This window comes from Taudactylus pleione, unplaced genomic scaffold (assembly GCF_031769625.1).
Source record: "Taudactylus pleione unplaced genomic scaffold, aTauple2 ptg000041l, whole genome shotgun sequence".
In the NCBI taxonomy this organism is placed as follows: Eukaryota; Metazoa; Chordata; class Amphibia; order Anura; family Myobatrachidae; genus Taudactylus; species Taudactylus pleione.
Window position 1 is genome coordinate 49,819,406 of NW_028284443.1, and position 13,561 is coordinate 49,832,966.

Consider the following 13,561-nt stretch of genomic DNA (forward strand, 5'->3'; position numbering starts at 1 on the left):
ATCCCTGAGAACTGCCGGAGACTGGGCCAAGAGAAGCAGGTCATCTAGGTATGGTAAGATTCTGACACCCCTGCGCCACACATGTGCTGCCATGACCTTCGTGAACAGCCAAGGGGCCGTAGACTGTCCAAATTGTAATGTCTAAAACTGGTAGTGTCTGGTTTTGGACAGCAACAGCAGAGGAAATGTTGATAATTGGTTCATATAGGGCTATGCAAATAGGCATCCAGAATATCCAGTGATGCCATAAAGTCCCCTGGTTCCAAGACTAGAATGATGGATCGCAGGGACTCCATGCGGAATTTGGGAATCCGCAGAAATTTGTTCGCTTTACAGGTGCGCAGCCAGAGTGCTCTTCTGGCCGCCACTGCCAAAGCAGAAACCTTTGAGGTCAAAATCCCTGTATCTATAGATGCTTCGGGTAAGCAAGAAGCTGCTTCTTTGATATGTGCAACCATAGTAACTATACAAGAAAAACAACAATTGTATCTGCGCCTGAGTAAAGGATGGTGCTGTATAGTATGTTTCGATTAAACAAAAATAAATGAAGGTATCGGCAACAAGAAGATAGTGCATAACTCCTTAATTTTGTAGTCACAGTGCTCCGGATTTTGTAGCGTCTAGATTGAGAGGCTATTTTATAGTCCTCTGTATGTATACATCTATATTCGCCTAAGAGTGTTAAGGGGAAAATGTATTGTAAAAAAACAGCAGTGTGGGGATTGTCGTATTACGATCTCCCTAGGGTCGGAGTAAATGTGAAGGATACAAGTGGGATGATCCGTCCTGAAATAAAGGAGGGTTGGTAGGTGGGTGTCCCTCATTTCCACTAATAGCCGTGACTGACGGCGGGTGACGTCATGATGTAAATGTGAATGGCAAGATATAAGTTCAGTCTCAATAATCAGAAAACAGTCTTGGTGAGGCCTCACCTGGTCCGTGTGGTGTCCTTCTTTTGTTCTGGTCGCCTGGATGACCGGATCGTATTCTGGATGAGCTGATCGCTCTCCAGCGTGGTCCCCGCATTGATACTTATCCTTCCAGGTGCCCACATATCTTTCCCAGGGTCGCGATGATGCAATAAGGGTGTCAGGTACTGGCGGCTACACCGCGCACTCCACTCGCCGGGTGGCCTAGCGGTGAGGAGACTTCGATCTGTCCTAGTCCTTCTTGTAATATAGGTTCAAATGGATGTGCTCCAATGCATGTCGGTCTGATGACCTTCCTCGGAGAGTAAGTGTATGGTGGCCATCTTTAATATGGTTATTTATCATGACGTCACCGCTTTTGTTATTGGCCCATTTGTTGCTAAGTGATTGAGTTGTTTGGGGGGGTGTTCAGTCAATGCATCTAATTTGTGTACATGGTGATGAGCGTATTCTGGATCTAGGAGTCCCCTGTGACGATATTGAAATGAACCTCTATATACTCCTGCCTGTACCTTCTAAAATCCTACCTATAAACCTCTAAGGAGGACGCTTAATTTGCGTACATAGTCATACAGTAAATAAAAGACTCCAGACTTGGAACGTGTGGTTCCGAAGCACAAAGTATTACTCAAGTAAAAAGTACAGTCAGTTACACACTATTGATCCATAGACAATTAGACGCAAAGGAATTATATAGACCCCAAGTACAGTATACATACGCATGCACTCTGGACCAGATGCCGGCATTCAGAAAAAAAAAATCTGTCAATCAGCATTCAGCAAGAAGACTAAAAACCCAGTGTTTGAGCACACATGTTTATACCCCCCCAGAATAGACAGGACAATAGAGAAGTTTGTTGCTGATATCATTGGTTCCCAGGGGAGAAGCATCTGTTACAGAGCGCTTAACAGGCTGGTTCAAATAGACTCACCCAGCCTCTAACAACTGGGGGTCTCTGCCCTCCCGCCCCCATGCTACATCCTAACAGTTGTTCATAAAATATACATTTTGTTGCTTGTAGTCTCTGCGGTCCATAAGTTGGGAATGCATGATGCGATCTCCATACCGATAGTACCGGAATTCTGTTCAAAGAGTACGCATCAGTACGAAACCAAACATGGCTTTCTTAGCATGTATAAAACCTTAGTTATCAAATATCTTTATTTCACAGCATTTATACTAACTGAACCTACTTAAATCTTATACTTTAACGCTTATTAAACCTTGTGTGTGAATATGTAATGTGTGAGTATGCGGGGTTTGATATAAGGACGCTAGTTAACTTGGGGCAGATGCGTGCACATAAAGCTAATAAAACAGCAGTTTCATACAAAGTCCTATGCATTCGCTAATATGCAACTAGTTACCAGCGTAATTGTGCGTATTAATGTGTGTATGAGGAATGATGCACTTAAATCTGACTAAGTGAACATCTAGCAGTATGACATGCTGAGCCTGATAGTTCCACATGCCCCCTCTGTCAGCAACCCCCACCTTTCCCAGGCTTCAAAAGAAAAACTCTTCATTCTCCCAGTCCCTTGTGTGAATGCAAATAGCCCAGCTACATGACACAAACCTAAGATAACACTCTAGTCTTTGAAGTAATTTCATTGCAGGAAGTCTGCTAATATAAGGTGTGTATTCGAGCCGGGCCACCTGTAGTGAGAGCAGACACTATACAGGAAGCTTATCTACACAAGCTAGTTGTCACGTGGCCATTTGCTCTATTCATCTAATTTTGACATACTGTAAAGCCATTTCTGAAATATATCCTTTATAATACGTAAAGTCATGAAATAGGCTTTTGGTGAATCGCCGTAACTTATGGCGATGGTCACAGATGCATTCGCATGATGCTAATAGTATTATCGCCACATGTACTAAAGTGTGAGTTTATCTAAAATGGCGCTTAGGCGGCCATTTCGCAAAAAGGCGTCGCCGCGATTCAATTTTAAACTGATCTTGTCTCAGCCAATAATCCAGTTTCGACACCTGTTTCTGTTTGTCCATCTATCTTACATATAAATAGAAAGTGATTGATGCAAGTATGATCACAGTCGGTAGGGGGACATGAGTTGCAACTATAGTAACTAAATCATCTCTATGTGTGCCAGAAGTGAGACCTCCTTCCAAAGTGTCTGCCCAGCGGCCCATAGCTTTAGCTACTCAAGCAGATGCAAGTGCTGGGCGAGCCAGGGCCCCTGCATTTACATTAATGGCCTGTAAGAAATTTTCCAATTTCCTATCAGTAGGATCTTTAAGAGATGCCATATTAGGGATAGGTAGGAGGGATGACCAAATAAACAGAGTAATGTGGGCATCCACTGGGGGAGAAAACTCCCACTTGGCCCTATCCGCAGCAGGGAGAGGGTAAAAGGTGGCTATACGCTTAGACACTTGGAATCGTCTACTAGGATCCAAGCTTCCGCTAGGAGATCTTCTAGTTGTGCAGAAGATGGAAATTCCACTACTGACTTTTTCGGTCTTTTAAAGACAGGTGCCCTGGATCTAGGAGGTTGTTCCGATTCCTCCACTAGCAGAATAGTCTCAGCTGCTCTGATAAGAGCCTCAACGTCTACAGGACAGAAGATGTCTCCACATCTGAGGTAATGGACGCGCTAGCCTTGCCGTCTGAGGATATCTCTAAATCCGAACTTCTGGGAGATAAAGGAGTGGAACTTTTCCGTGGAGCGGGTCTGTGTTTAGGAGCCCTATCTCTATCCAGCATCTGCTGAAAGGGCGTGGATACCTGAGCTAAGCCCTGGACAGACTGAGAACAAGTTTGCATTCAGGGTGTCTCCGCCATGGGGAGCTGTGGCATTGCAACAGGGACAGGTGGTACTTGCATTGACATACGGTCTAACATCTGTGACATTACCTGAGTCAGCTGAGACGCCCAAGCCGGTTCTTGATAAGAAAGCCCAGGCGAATTTCTGGCCGCCAGACCTGTTGCAGGATTCCAAAGAAATTGACAGTCATGCTACCGATCCTGAGAAATTACACTAAGACATTGTTTGCAAGAGCGCAATGCAGTCGCGCCAGTGTCCTTCTGGACATAGTATATAGCAGATATAAACTACACACCAAACAATCAGTAAGGTGTAAGTCAATCAGGGTCTTTTAGTGCTAGTATAAAGTGAACCTGTACTAGAAATATACCTGCTTTTTGTAGAAACGACTTGCTATGTATACAACTTAAAATAGTATTCACCCCTGTTAGGGATGTCCCCTCAGTGACCAGCCCCAGCGGCACAGATAAGAGGAAAAACACTTACATACATACATACATACACTCAGACCACACAATGCATAATATGTGGTCAATTCTCAACAAACCAGCCAATGTAGCATGAAGGAGCCAGTAAAATAGCACAGCTGTTGGGAGCAGGCTATCAGAGGAGACAGGAGCCCTGCTGCACACCCCCACGCCGAAACAGGCTGTAGCTAAAATGGCCGCTCAACGTTCTTGTGGGGGAGGAGTATGATACACACACGCCTGGGGCTTGCTGGCCACTTTGGTAAAGCGCCCCCTGGGGTGAAGAGGGAGGCACCAAACCTCCCCAGTCTTGTATAACACTCAGGAAAAAGGCCACCTCTGCAATAAAGCAGCCCCTGCTCCATTAAGTCCCTGGTGGTCTAGTGGTGAGCGCGGTCAGACCAGGTGCCCCTCACTACCAGCACCGCCAGAGGTCTCCTGCTCCAGCGGTCAGCCGCTGACACTCGGCTCACCTCATGTCCCCTGGCTGCGGCTGGCGGCTCATGCTATGCGGGAGTCCATGGCCGAAGTCACTGACTCAGTCGCCAGTGCTGCTGGCACTGGGTTGGTGGAGCGCTTTACACTGCCCGCTCAATAAACTAATAAATAAAAGTAAAATAAAAATGTAATTAAAAGTGGGGAACCACCTACAGTAGAGGAGAGGTGCCCAGCTCCTGCCTAGCACCAAACTTAAAACTAAGGTCCCAGTGGCTGGGGGCGGGGTATAGAGAAGAGGGAGCTGGGCTTGTGGGTAAATTTTATTAACTGTTTGGTGCTCAGACTCTCCTATCCAGGCTATAACCAGAGTGGTCCCTGTGCCCTCTAGTGGAGGAAGAAGAAGACATACATGAACAATGGTTTTATCCAGGTTCAGCTCAAATTCTTTAATTTAACCCCTACAGTTTCTGTTTATAAGATATTGAGTTCCATTTAAAGCTCCATTACCACCAGGCTATGTGCTGCTACAGGGGGAATGGGAAGATCAATCAGAAGCAGTAGCTATGGATACAGCGGATTCTGACTGGACCTCCTGCAGCCATTTTAAGCAGTGAATAAAAATATACAAACACTAAAGCTGGGTACACACTGTATTTGGCCAAATCAGAACTACAAATTGCGCAATGTGTATGCATGATATGCGCACTCCTGTGGTTGCATGCAATGTAGTCAGGTTTGATTTGCTGCACATCAAACCTGATGTTATCGCATGTGGCGTCATTCGTGTTAAGAAAAGAAGAACAAGTGATCATTCCATCCTTCATTGATCTCTGCAGTGTGTGCCTGCAATCATGCGATGTCCAGGGTGTCCCTGGACATTGGCACGATTGCCGGTCACACAAGTGTAAACCCGGCATTTTGCAGCTGTAGCACCATCACAAACTGTATTTATGCTTATAACATTGTGTTCTGGCAGCCCAACAATGCATTATATTCTGCTTTCACTGAATTTTACCAGAGGAAAAACTTTCACAAGTAGACGTTAGTATTTTGTTTTATTTACCCCTTGTATTGTGTTATGGGCACTTTGTCGCATCTTACAAATAAAACATAATAATAATAATCTTCCCCTGATAGATCCCTATGCATGTGGACAAATGTGGAATGATGAAACTACTACACTGTCAAGTCTCCAAGACAACCACAAACATACTTTCCCTTGGCAGGTAACACATTTTTTAAAATGATGTTTCTTTTGTATGCTGCAAAATATATATTGTGGTTAATTATTTGCTAAGAATCACCAATAGTGGTTAGCCATTAACTAAGATTAACATTAAAGACACAAGGGATTGAAAGACCCAGAAGTTACATTGATCTAGTGAATAATCCAGGGAACGAATATCATGCATGATATTTTGTCTCAAGGGTGAAGTTGCAAAGATGGTGGTTGGTAATACTAACCAAACCATGGTCATAAAAGCATATTGATTGCTATCAGCAACACCTATTTCTATCAACACATTTTCATACATTTCAGGAATGTAATCATTATGTTGACATTCAGAGTCTCAATATGGTTTGAATGTTGATAGTGAACATGTCGACATGGTCATTATGTAGACCTGGTTAAGGTAGACAGTCACGTCGTCAACATTACAGGTTTAGTTTTAGGGATAGGGTTAGGCTGCAGTTAAGATTAGGGCTCTAACGGTAGAAAAACATTATGTCAACATGGACAATGTCGACAATCAGATCATGTCGACATTCTGAATGTTGATATAACATACCATGCTCTTAATAAATAATTAGACCATCGTGTTATAATTTTAGATCTTTTTCCATTTGAATGATTTTTAAATAGATATTAAAATGGGTGCTGGGAAAAAATGTACCATCACTCATAGCAGCCAGATGTTTACGGTCATATTCACTAATGCGCTATTAGAATCAGATACTGCTGTGGTCAACGCCTCATTTTATTCTCTAGCACCAGCTTTCATAATTGTTCCAACTGTGATCTAACACATGGAAATTGTCTTTAAAACATATATTTTATTTAAAAAGGTACTACTGCTAAACTCAGAGGGAACCCCGTACTGCAGTGGGGTCATACTGTATCCATCTATGGTACTGACAACTGCCACATGTAGCAACCAGCACAAGTCTTCTTCTATCCTCATAGGTAAGTACTAGACATATCTCTTGCATCCTGCTTACTCATTAAAGACTGATGAAAGTTTGGAGGTATTACAGATGTGTCCACATACTGTACATCTTCCCTCCGTGTGCGACAAGTCACTTCTTAACATACTGTAGCTGATGAAAGTGATGTCTATTTCATAGGAAACAATGACACTGAGAACACAGAAAAGATCAAGGTGGCAAGTTATCACGTGCACCCAAAGTATTGTATAGACACCGGAGAAAACAACATTGCTCTGCTTAAACTCCAATACAACATAACGTTTCACAGACACATTCTGCCCATCTGCATTCCCCAGAAAGACTTTGCGGAGAATGTGCTGATCCCACGTGTCCCAGGTACAGTCAGTGGCTGGCAGCTGCCCTCACAGGAGGATAGTCTGGGACTGAAGCCAATTCAATTTTCCTTAACAGAGACTGATAAAGGAACTTGTGAACTTGCTTTAAATTTGACACAAACTAACCGAATGTTCTGTGGACTATCAAAGACAAATATCGACTCTGTACTGACTGATGGGAACCATTTTGCTATTGAACACAATGGCACCTGGTTTCTGACTGGGATCATGGGATCAATGAACCCAGAATCAAGAAATCCAAATGTATTTTTATTTACTAAAATATCAAGATATCTAATGTGGTTAGTTCATAACACCACCTAATTTATCATTGTGTAAAAATATTGTAAATGCTAGTCAGCTATAAATTATCATCATTAGATACCTTGGTCAGCTTTATTTACCAAATGGTATGTTTCTGTATCAGCCTATGTTCTTTACAGAATACTATTCTATATCCTAAAGTGCAGATATGCTATGGAATTGAAGTGATTACCTCCATACCTAATCTCTCATAAATCTGGTTGCTAATAAAATATAATCAAACCATAAAACGTTTGATTTTGTACAGAAAAATAAGTCAGTGAATGTTATGGGAATTTTAATCAGAACTATAGTCTTGAAGACGTGTCCTCATACATCTAGCCTCAATATGCCTTGCGGTGCGAAATGCCTGCCGTGAATGATCCTCCAGGCTCCGTGCGGCTCTGCTTGCGCAGAGTGTCTTCTTTGCCTGAAAATGTGTTGCAGTTACAACGCGATGCATCTAAATCGCACCAGGGGGCTGCACTGATTAATGTGATATGCAACACTTGTATATACGTGAGTGACGGAATCTGTAAATGAAGCACAAGGGTACTCGGGTGAAGAAAAAAAAAAAAGTGTCCGCTGTATCATAGCACTTCGTATACAGATTCAGACTCAGTATATACACAAGTCTCACATATCATATTAACCAGTGCAGTCTCCTAGTGTATCAGGCGATAAAGATGGACAAAATATGCTAGGTACAAGCAGAGTCCCACAGAACCTGATGCTCCAAGAGGGGCTGTTTGGTCTGACTGCATCAATACTGTATGAGGACACATCTGTATATTTAAATGTATAAAATATACATTTAGGGCCCACTTAAATAAAAGTGATATGCTTGTTATCACTCGTTACTAATCTTAAATGGTGCTCCAACACAATTAGCCCCTGTCACTTTACAGGCTGAGTTTGATAAATGACATTTAGTTGCTAATAGGTTGTAGCACCATTTTAGTGATGACAAGTATTCGTTATTAAATGGGGCCCTCAGTGTTTGTTGATATTCTGATAGACTTATGCATTTGGAAGAATTGGAATTTAAAAAAGAACAGGATTTACAGCAGATGCAAAAAAATGGCTTTATTATCACGTGAATATTATACATTGTTAAAAATAATAAAAATAAAGTAAGAAAGTGTACAATGGTAAAACGATTCAAAACACTTTTTTATGATTTATGTTACTGTTGCACGGATTTCTGCATAAGAAATAGACTTCTATTGAACCCGAACGCAATCCACTTGCAGACCAGACCATCCTTCATCTTCAGCAAGTTCTTAGCAGACTGTTGACAGTGGTGGAAAGGGGTTTTGTTTGCTCACCACAAGCTTTTGATGCTGATGAGAGATGTAGCCTTTAATATGTCCCTAATAAAAAAAATATTGGTTACATATTACTGCAAAACAAAACATCAGAACAATTGTTTAACAATATTCATATCATCAGCTTCCAATATTTACATTTTAAACCACAATTTATGGCAACCAGCAAATTTAACAAAATAAAAAAAACAGAGGACGTCAAATATTAACTGGGCAATGTATTAATAATAGATTAAGATTACTAGGGTCAGATTCAAGTATTTGCGCATGATCTCTTCTCCTGGGTAAAGTGCCCAGGACTATTCAATTACAGACCCGCTAGCAATGCGCAGATGTTTTATTAAACTTTGCAATTTTAAGGTAAGTGGAGAAAAAGACTAAGAATCATAGTCAATGAACAGTTAAACTTAATGTATAGTAGACCAGTAGTAGTTCAAAATAAAAGATGGTAGCTTAGGAAGGCAGCAAAATCTATTACAAAGTTACTTTTGATTTCCAATGTTAAGTGAACTAGAAAAGCAATTTTGATGACATAATTGTAGTTTTAAGATGAGCTCTCATGTCTACTTTAAAGACTTCATAGTTGAAGATCCCAAACAATGTGTGTAAAATTGCATGTTAAATTACTAATCACTATTTTATAGTACTGGAGATAAAAGAAAAACACTTATACCATGTTAATCAAATTCGCTATAATACAATGTACTTCATCGATATCCACATCTTCCACTTGCAAGAATTTTAGGGCAACCAAAAATGCATCCATAGACAGCTGATGTGTACGCAGTAACAGATACCTGAAAGACATTAAAATAACACACAGCATCAAATACACAAATACTGCTGCTTAGAAAAATGTGTAAAAGGAAATTCATACAGGTATTTATTACCAGTTAATTATATGGTGCAAACATATTCCGCAGTGCTTTACAGAGAATATTCAGTCATTCACATTAGTATATTTCACACCTGGAGATAGAGCTCTGGGGAAAAAAAAACTGAGACTTCCGTCCTATAACCCCCTCTTTCCCCAAGATCCTCTTCAGTTTACCATAGCCTAAAACAAGCGTGGGGAAGAACAAAGACATACATTCCTGGGTAGGTTAAATGTGTCTGTTATAGGCTTGAAGAAATTAATTTAACAAAAAAAAAACAACACATTTTCTGCTTGAGTAGGAAATAGCTCTCACTATTTTATACAGCTGCACAATATTACTGAGGTTTAGTCATCTTATAGGGTGGGATTAAGGATATCTATATTTTAGATATATAGAAAGTGGAAAATTATTAATTTTGAGTATATTATGCAGTCAATTGCTGAACATTATTATCCTGTTCCAGGAATCTTTTAGAGAAGTTGGTTTATCCATTCTTTCTTCCATTTATCTATACTTTATGTGGTTACACACAGGACGAGCCGGGAAAAAAAAACAAAAAACTTTACAAATAAAACTCGCACCTTTGGCCACAAATGCATGGAAAAGATAAAATTTTGGGGTGGTGTTCACGGAGGACAAAGTGACTGCTCTGCACAACTGGTCAACTGAGGCACCATGCCACTCTGCCCAAGAAACACTCACGGCCTATGTAGAATTTGCCCAGATAGTGTCAGGCACCATCTCATCCAAAGTACATTAAGCCTGCTTAATAGTAGAAGTAATCCAGCAAGCTACAGATGCCGGTCAGCCCCGCTGGCTAGCATCATAGAGGACCAAGAGACTGTCTGACTTTTGAACTGCCGTGGTGCGATCTACATAAATCTGCAAATGTTTCGATGTTGTCTGCAAACAGACAACATCGAAAAAGCGTAGAGGGCTATCCGAATCAGAAGGATGAAAAACCGGTAAAACAATATCTTGATTAAAATAGAAACGAGAAACCACATTAGGTTGAAGAGACAACTGCGTATGTTGCACCGCCCAGTCAGAGTGAAAAATCAGGAGAGGAGAACTGGGCGATAGCACCGCCAATTTCAAGATCCATGGAGTAGAGGCAAAGGGCAAAAGAAAAGCTACTTTCCAAGTAAGCCACCACAAATCAATAGACTCCAGAGGCTGAAAAGGAGCCAGTTGAAGCACCTCTAATACCAAACTAGAACATGAAGCACCCCTTGCATAAACATCTGAACATCCACAAGAGAAGCCAGGGGTTTCGAAGGAAGGAATAAGGAAACCTGACCATGTAACAAAGAAAGGCGGAGGCCCTGAGACCATGGTAAATGTTGGCAGTAGTCGGCTTACGAGCCTGATGCATAGTCCAACATGACAGCTGGAGAAAATCCTGTACACCTTACACTGGTCTCAAATGCCATGCCGACAAAGCCAGCCAAGGCAAATTAGGGTGCGGAAAGTTAAGTAAGAAGATTGATCCGCAGCGGCAATCGCCACACCGGTTTGATCAACAGATGTCCGAATACCACGCACCCCATGTCTAATCCGGTGCAATGAGGAGAATGTGGGCCTTCTCCCTCTTGATGTGGCAGAGCACATTCGGCAGCATGGAGAAGGGCAAGAACATGTAACCTAGATGAAAGGATCACCAGGCAATGAGGGCATCCACTAAGGCTGCCTGAGGATCCCTGGAACGCGCACAATAACAAGGCAGATTATTGTACAGTTTGGACGCCATAAGGTTGATATCCGGGAGATGCCAGCACTCTACAATCAGGCTGAATGTATTCTGGTAAACTCTGTGCCAGCTGAGGAAGTTGACTTCCCAATTGTCCACAAAAGAGAATGAAGATGGCAAAAGTAGCCAGAAAGAACTTCTCTGCTCACTGCAAGATCAGAGCAGTCTCTGCCATGGCCTGTTGACTCCTGGTCCTGCCCAGCCAGTTGATATTTGGCACATTTGTGGCACTGTTCTGCTGCATGTGGAGGGGCCTGCCCTGCAAGTCTGCTTCAAGTCGTCTGTGAGGGCTAGGTGGTCTGTTGGAAAAGGGCAATGGTAATGTTGCTGACGAACAGTAAAACTCAGAAACCCTTGGTGGAATAGTGCAATAGGTACATGGAGATATGCATCATGTATATCCCGGGAACCATGAAATCCCCAGGTTCCATTGCCAGCATAATTAACCGTAGGGTCTCCATACAGAACTTGGGCACATGGATGAACCCGCTGAGAGATTTCCGATTCAGAATAGAGCGATCAGACTCATTTAGCTTCTGAATCAAACCCCAATCTGAGTAATAACTCCTTCCCTGTTAGCTAAAGGAACCGGGATAACCCGGCAAGGGCCTAGATAGAATCTAATGGGGGAGTTGTGCAAAACATTCTTGGGAGTAACTCCTTAGGAAGGTGTCCCGTAAGAACCCCCAGAAGGGAGGGGAATTTCCCACCTAATGCACTCTCCCTGTGGGAGAGGGTAAAAAGACACTAGCCTCTTTTGGAAACTGGAATAGTTTATCTGGAGTGTTCCATGCTTCCCCCATAAACTCAGTGAGCTGTTAAGATTGAGGTAATCCAGACTAAATAACCTTCTGGTGTCTAAACAAAAGGATTATTAGGCTTTAGGTGCAGGTACTTCATCTTCTATAATGAGGATTGAATTAACCGCATCTGCTAGAAAGGAACATCCAGTGATGAATGACGCTGCTCCTCTCCAAGATAGGCCCAGAGGAAGAAAACCTGTGTATCCTCTGCTTCCTCAGATTATATACATGTTGGTAGCTGCTCATTCACTTCAGTAATATCACTCAGGTGCATGTAAGGGAGGGGTTAGTCTATACAAGAAACAAAATAAATAATCCCCCAGTGAAGTACAACAGTGTTAAGTTTTTGCTTTATTCTTATTAACCCATACTTTAGGCTCTCACTGTTGTGCTTCACTGGGGTGGCTGGCCTTCGCCGGCTTTTTGGGGATTCTACACCCCGGACTCTGACCAAGTGATAGGGACCTCCGGTAACAGAGACGCCGTGACGTGGCCTGGAGGCTTAGCCATATCTTTGCAAATATATGCAGCTGAGATCTCTGAAATATCTACCACCATGTAGTTTTTCGAATCTTATTGCCGATTTCATTTTGAGTGCTGGGGGATTACTTTTTTTTGTTTCCTCAGGTGATATATCAGAACCTGAAAGCAGGGTGGACTGTGAGGATGTGCAGTCCATTAATATGCTTTAGACAGCCGATGACTCACTCGCCTGTAACATCTGCCGATAGGTAGATACCCAAAGCCAGATTCTGAACGGAGTGGACATAACCCTTCATCCCGGAAGGATATATGGGAAGAGGAAACATAGCAGGCTGTAATTACTGTAGGAAATCCAAAGTGGGAGGTAACGTGGGGCTGATAAGCGGTCCACTAACTACGTCATAACCCGAGACCAGGAGGACATTCAAGATGACCCCTGAACAGGTGCTGGCGAGGTGGACTGTTGTGGTGTATAACAATCCATCCTTCCTAAAAGGGCTACTGCCCAGGCTTACATAAAACCAGCACAGGGACAACAGTCTGTCGTTGACCCTTTGTCCTGAGATATGGGAAATATTTGCAAGTAACCTACAACAAGTGTAGGGTTAACAATGCAATGTGACCCCCTTCACAGATAAAAAATAAATGTGAAGCACTCTCTAACCCCCATACCACAGGTAGTTCGGTTAGGAAAAAAAATAAATTATTTTTTTTTTTTCAGCAGTTAGAATAAGACACATAAAAATCATATAATTTATTTGCAAAAGGGCTTTAAAATCAACTACCTAAACCCATAAATTTGGAAGGATTGATATTTGCAAATGGGCACTAAATCACCATCACACTGGT

General features: G+C 42.1%; 2 protein-coding genes across 3 annotated transcripts in view; one reads left to right on the forward strand and one right to left on the reverse strand.

The window, feature by feature from the left end:
* Positions 1-7,491, forward strand: part of PROZ (protein Z, vitamin K dependent plasma glycoprotein) — a 33,776-nt gene extending 26,285 nt beyond the window's left edge. The window contains exons 6-8 of the mRNA XM_088456819.1: positions 5,762-5,850; positions 6,692-6,809; positions 6,971-7,491. Coding sequence (XP_088312945.1) covers positions 5,762-5,850; positions 6,692-6,809; positions 6,971-7,491 — 728 coding nt within the window. The remainder of the gene's footprint in view (positions 1-5,761; positions 5,851-6,691; positions 6,810-6,970) is intronic.
* Positions 7,492-8,541: 1,050 nt separating this feature from the next.
* PCID2 (PCI domain containing 2) overlaps positions 8,542-13,561 on the reverse strand; it is a 75,996-nt gene continuing 70,976 nt past the window's right edge. For both annotated transcript variants that reach the window (XM_088458581.1, XM_088458585.1), the window contains exons 14-15: positions 9,472-9,595; positions 8,542-8,843 (exon numbers count right to left, since the gene is read on the reverse strand). In XM_088458581.1, the coding sequence (XP_088314707.1) occupies positions 8,754-8,843; positions 9,472-9,595 (214 nt within the window). In that variant the 3' untranslated portion in view covers positions 8,542-8,753. The remainder of the gene's footprint in view (positions 8,844-9,471; positions 9,596-13,561) is intronic.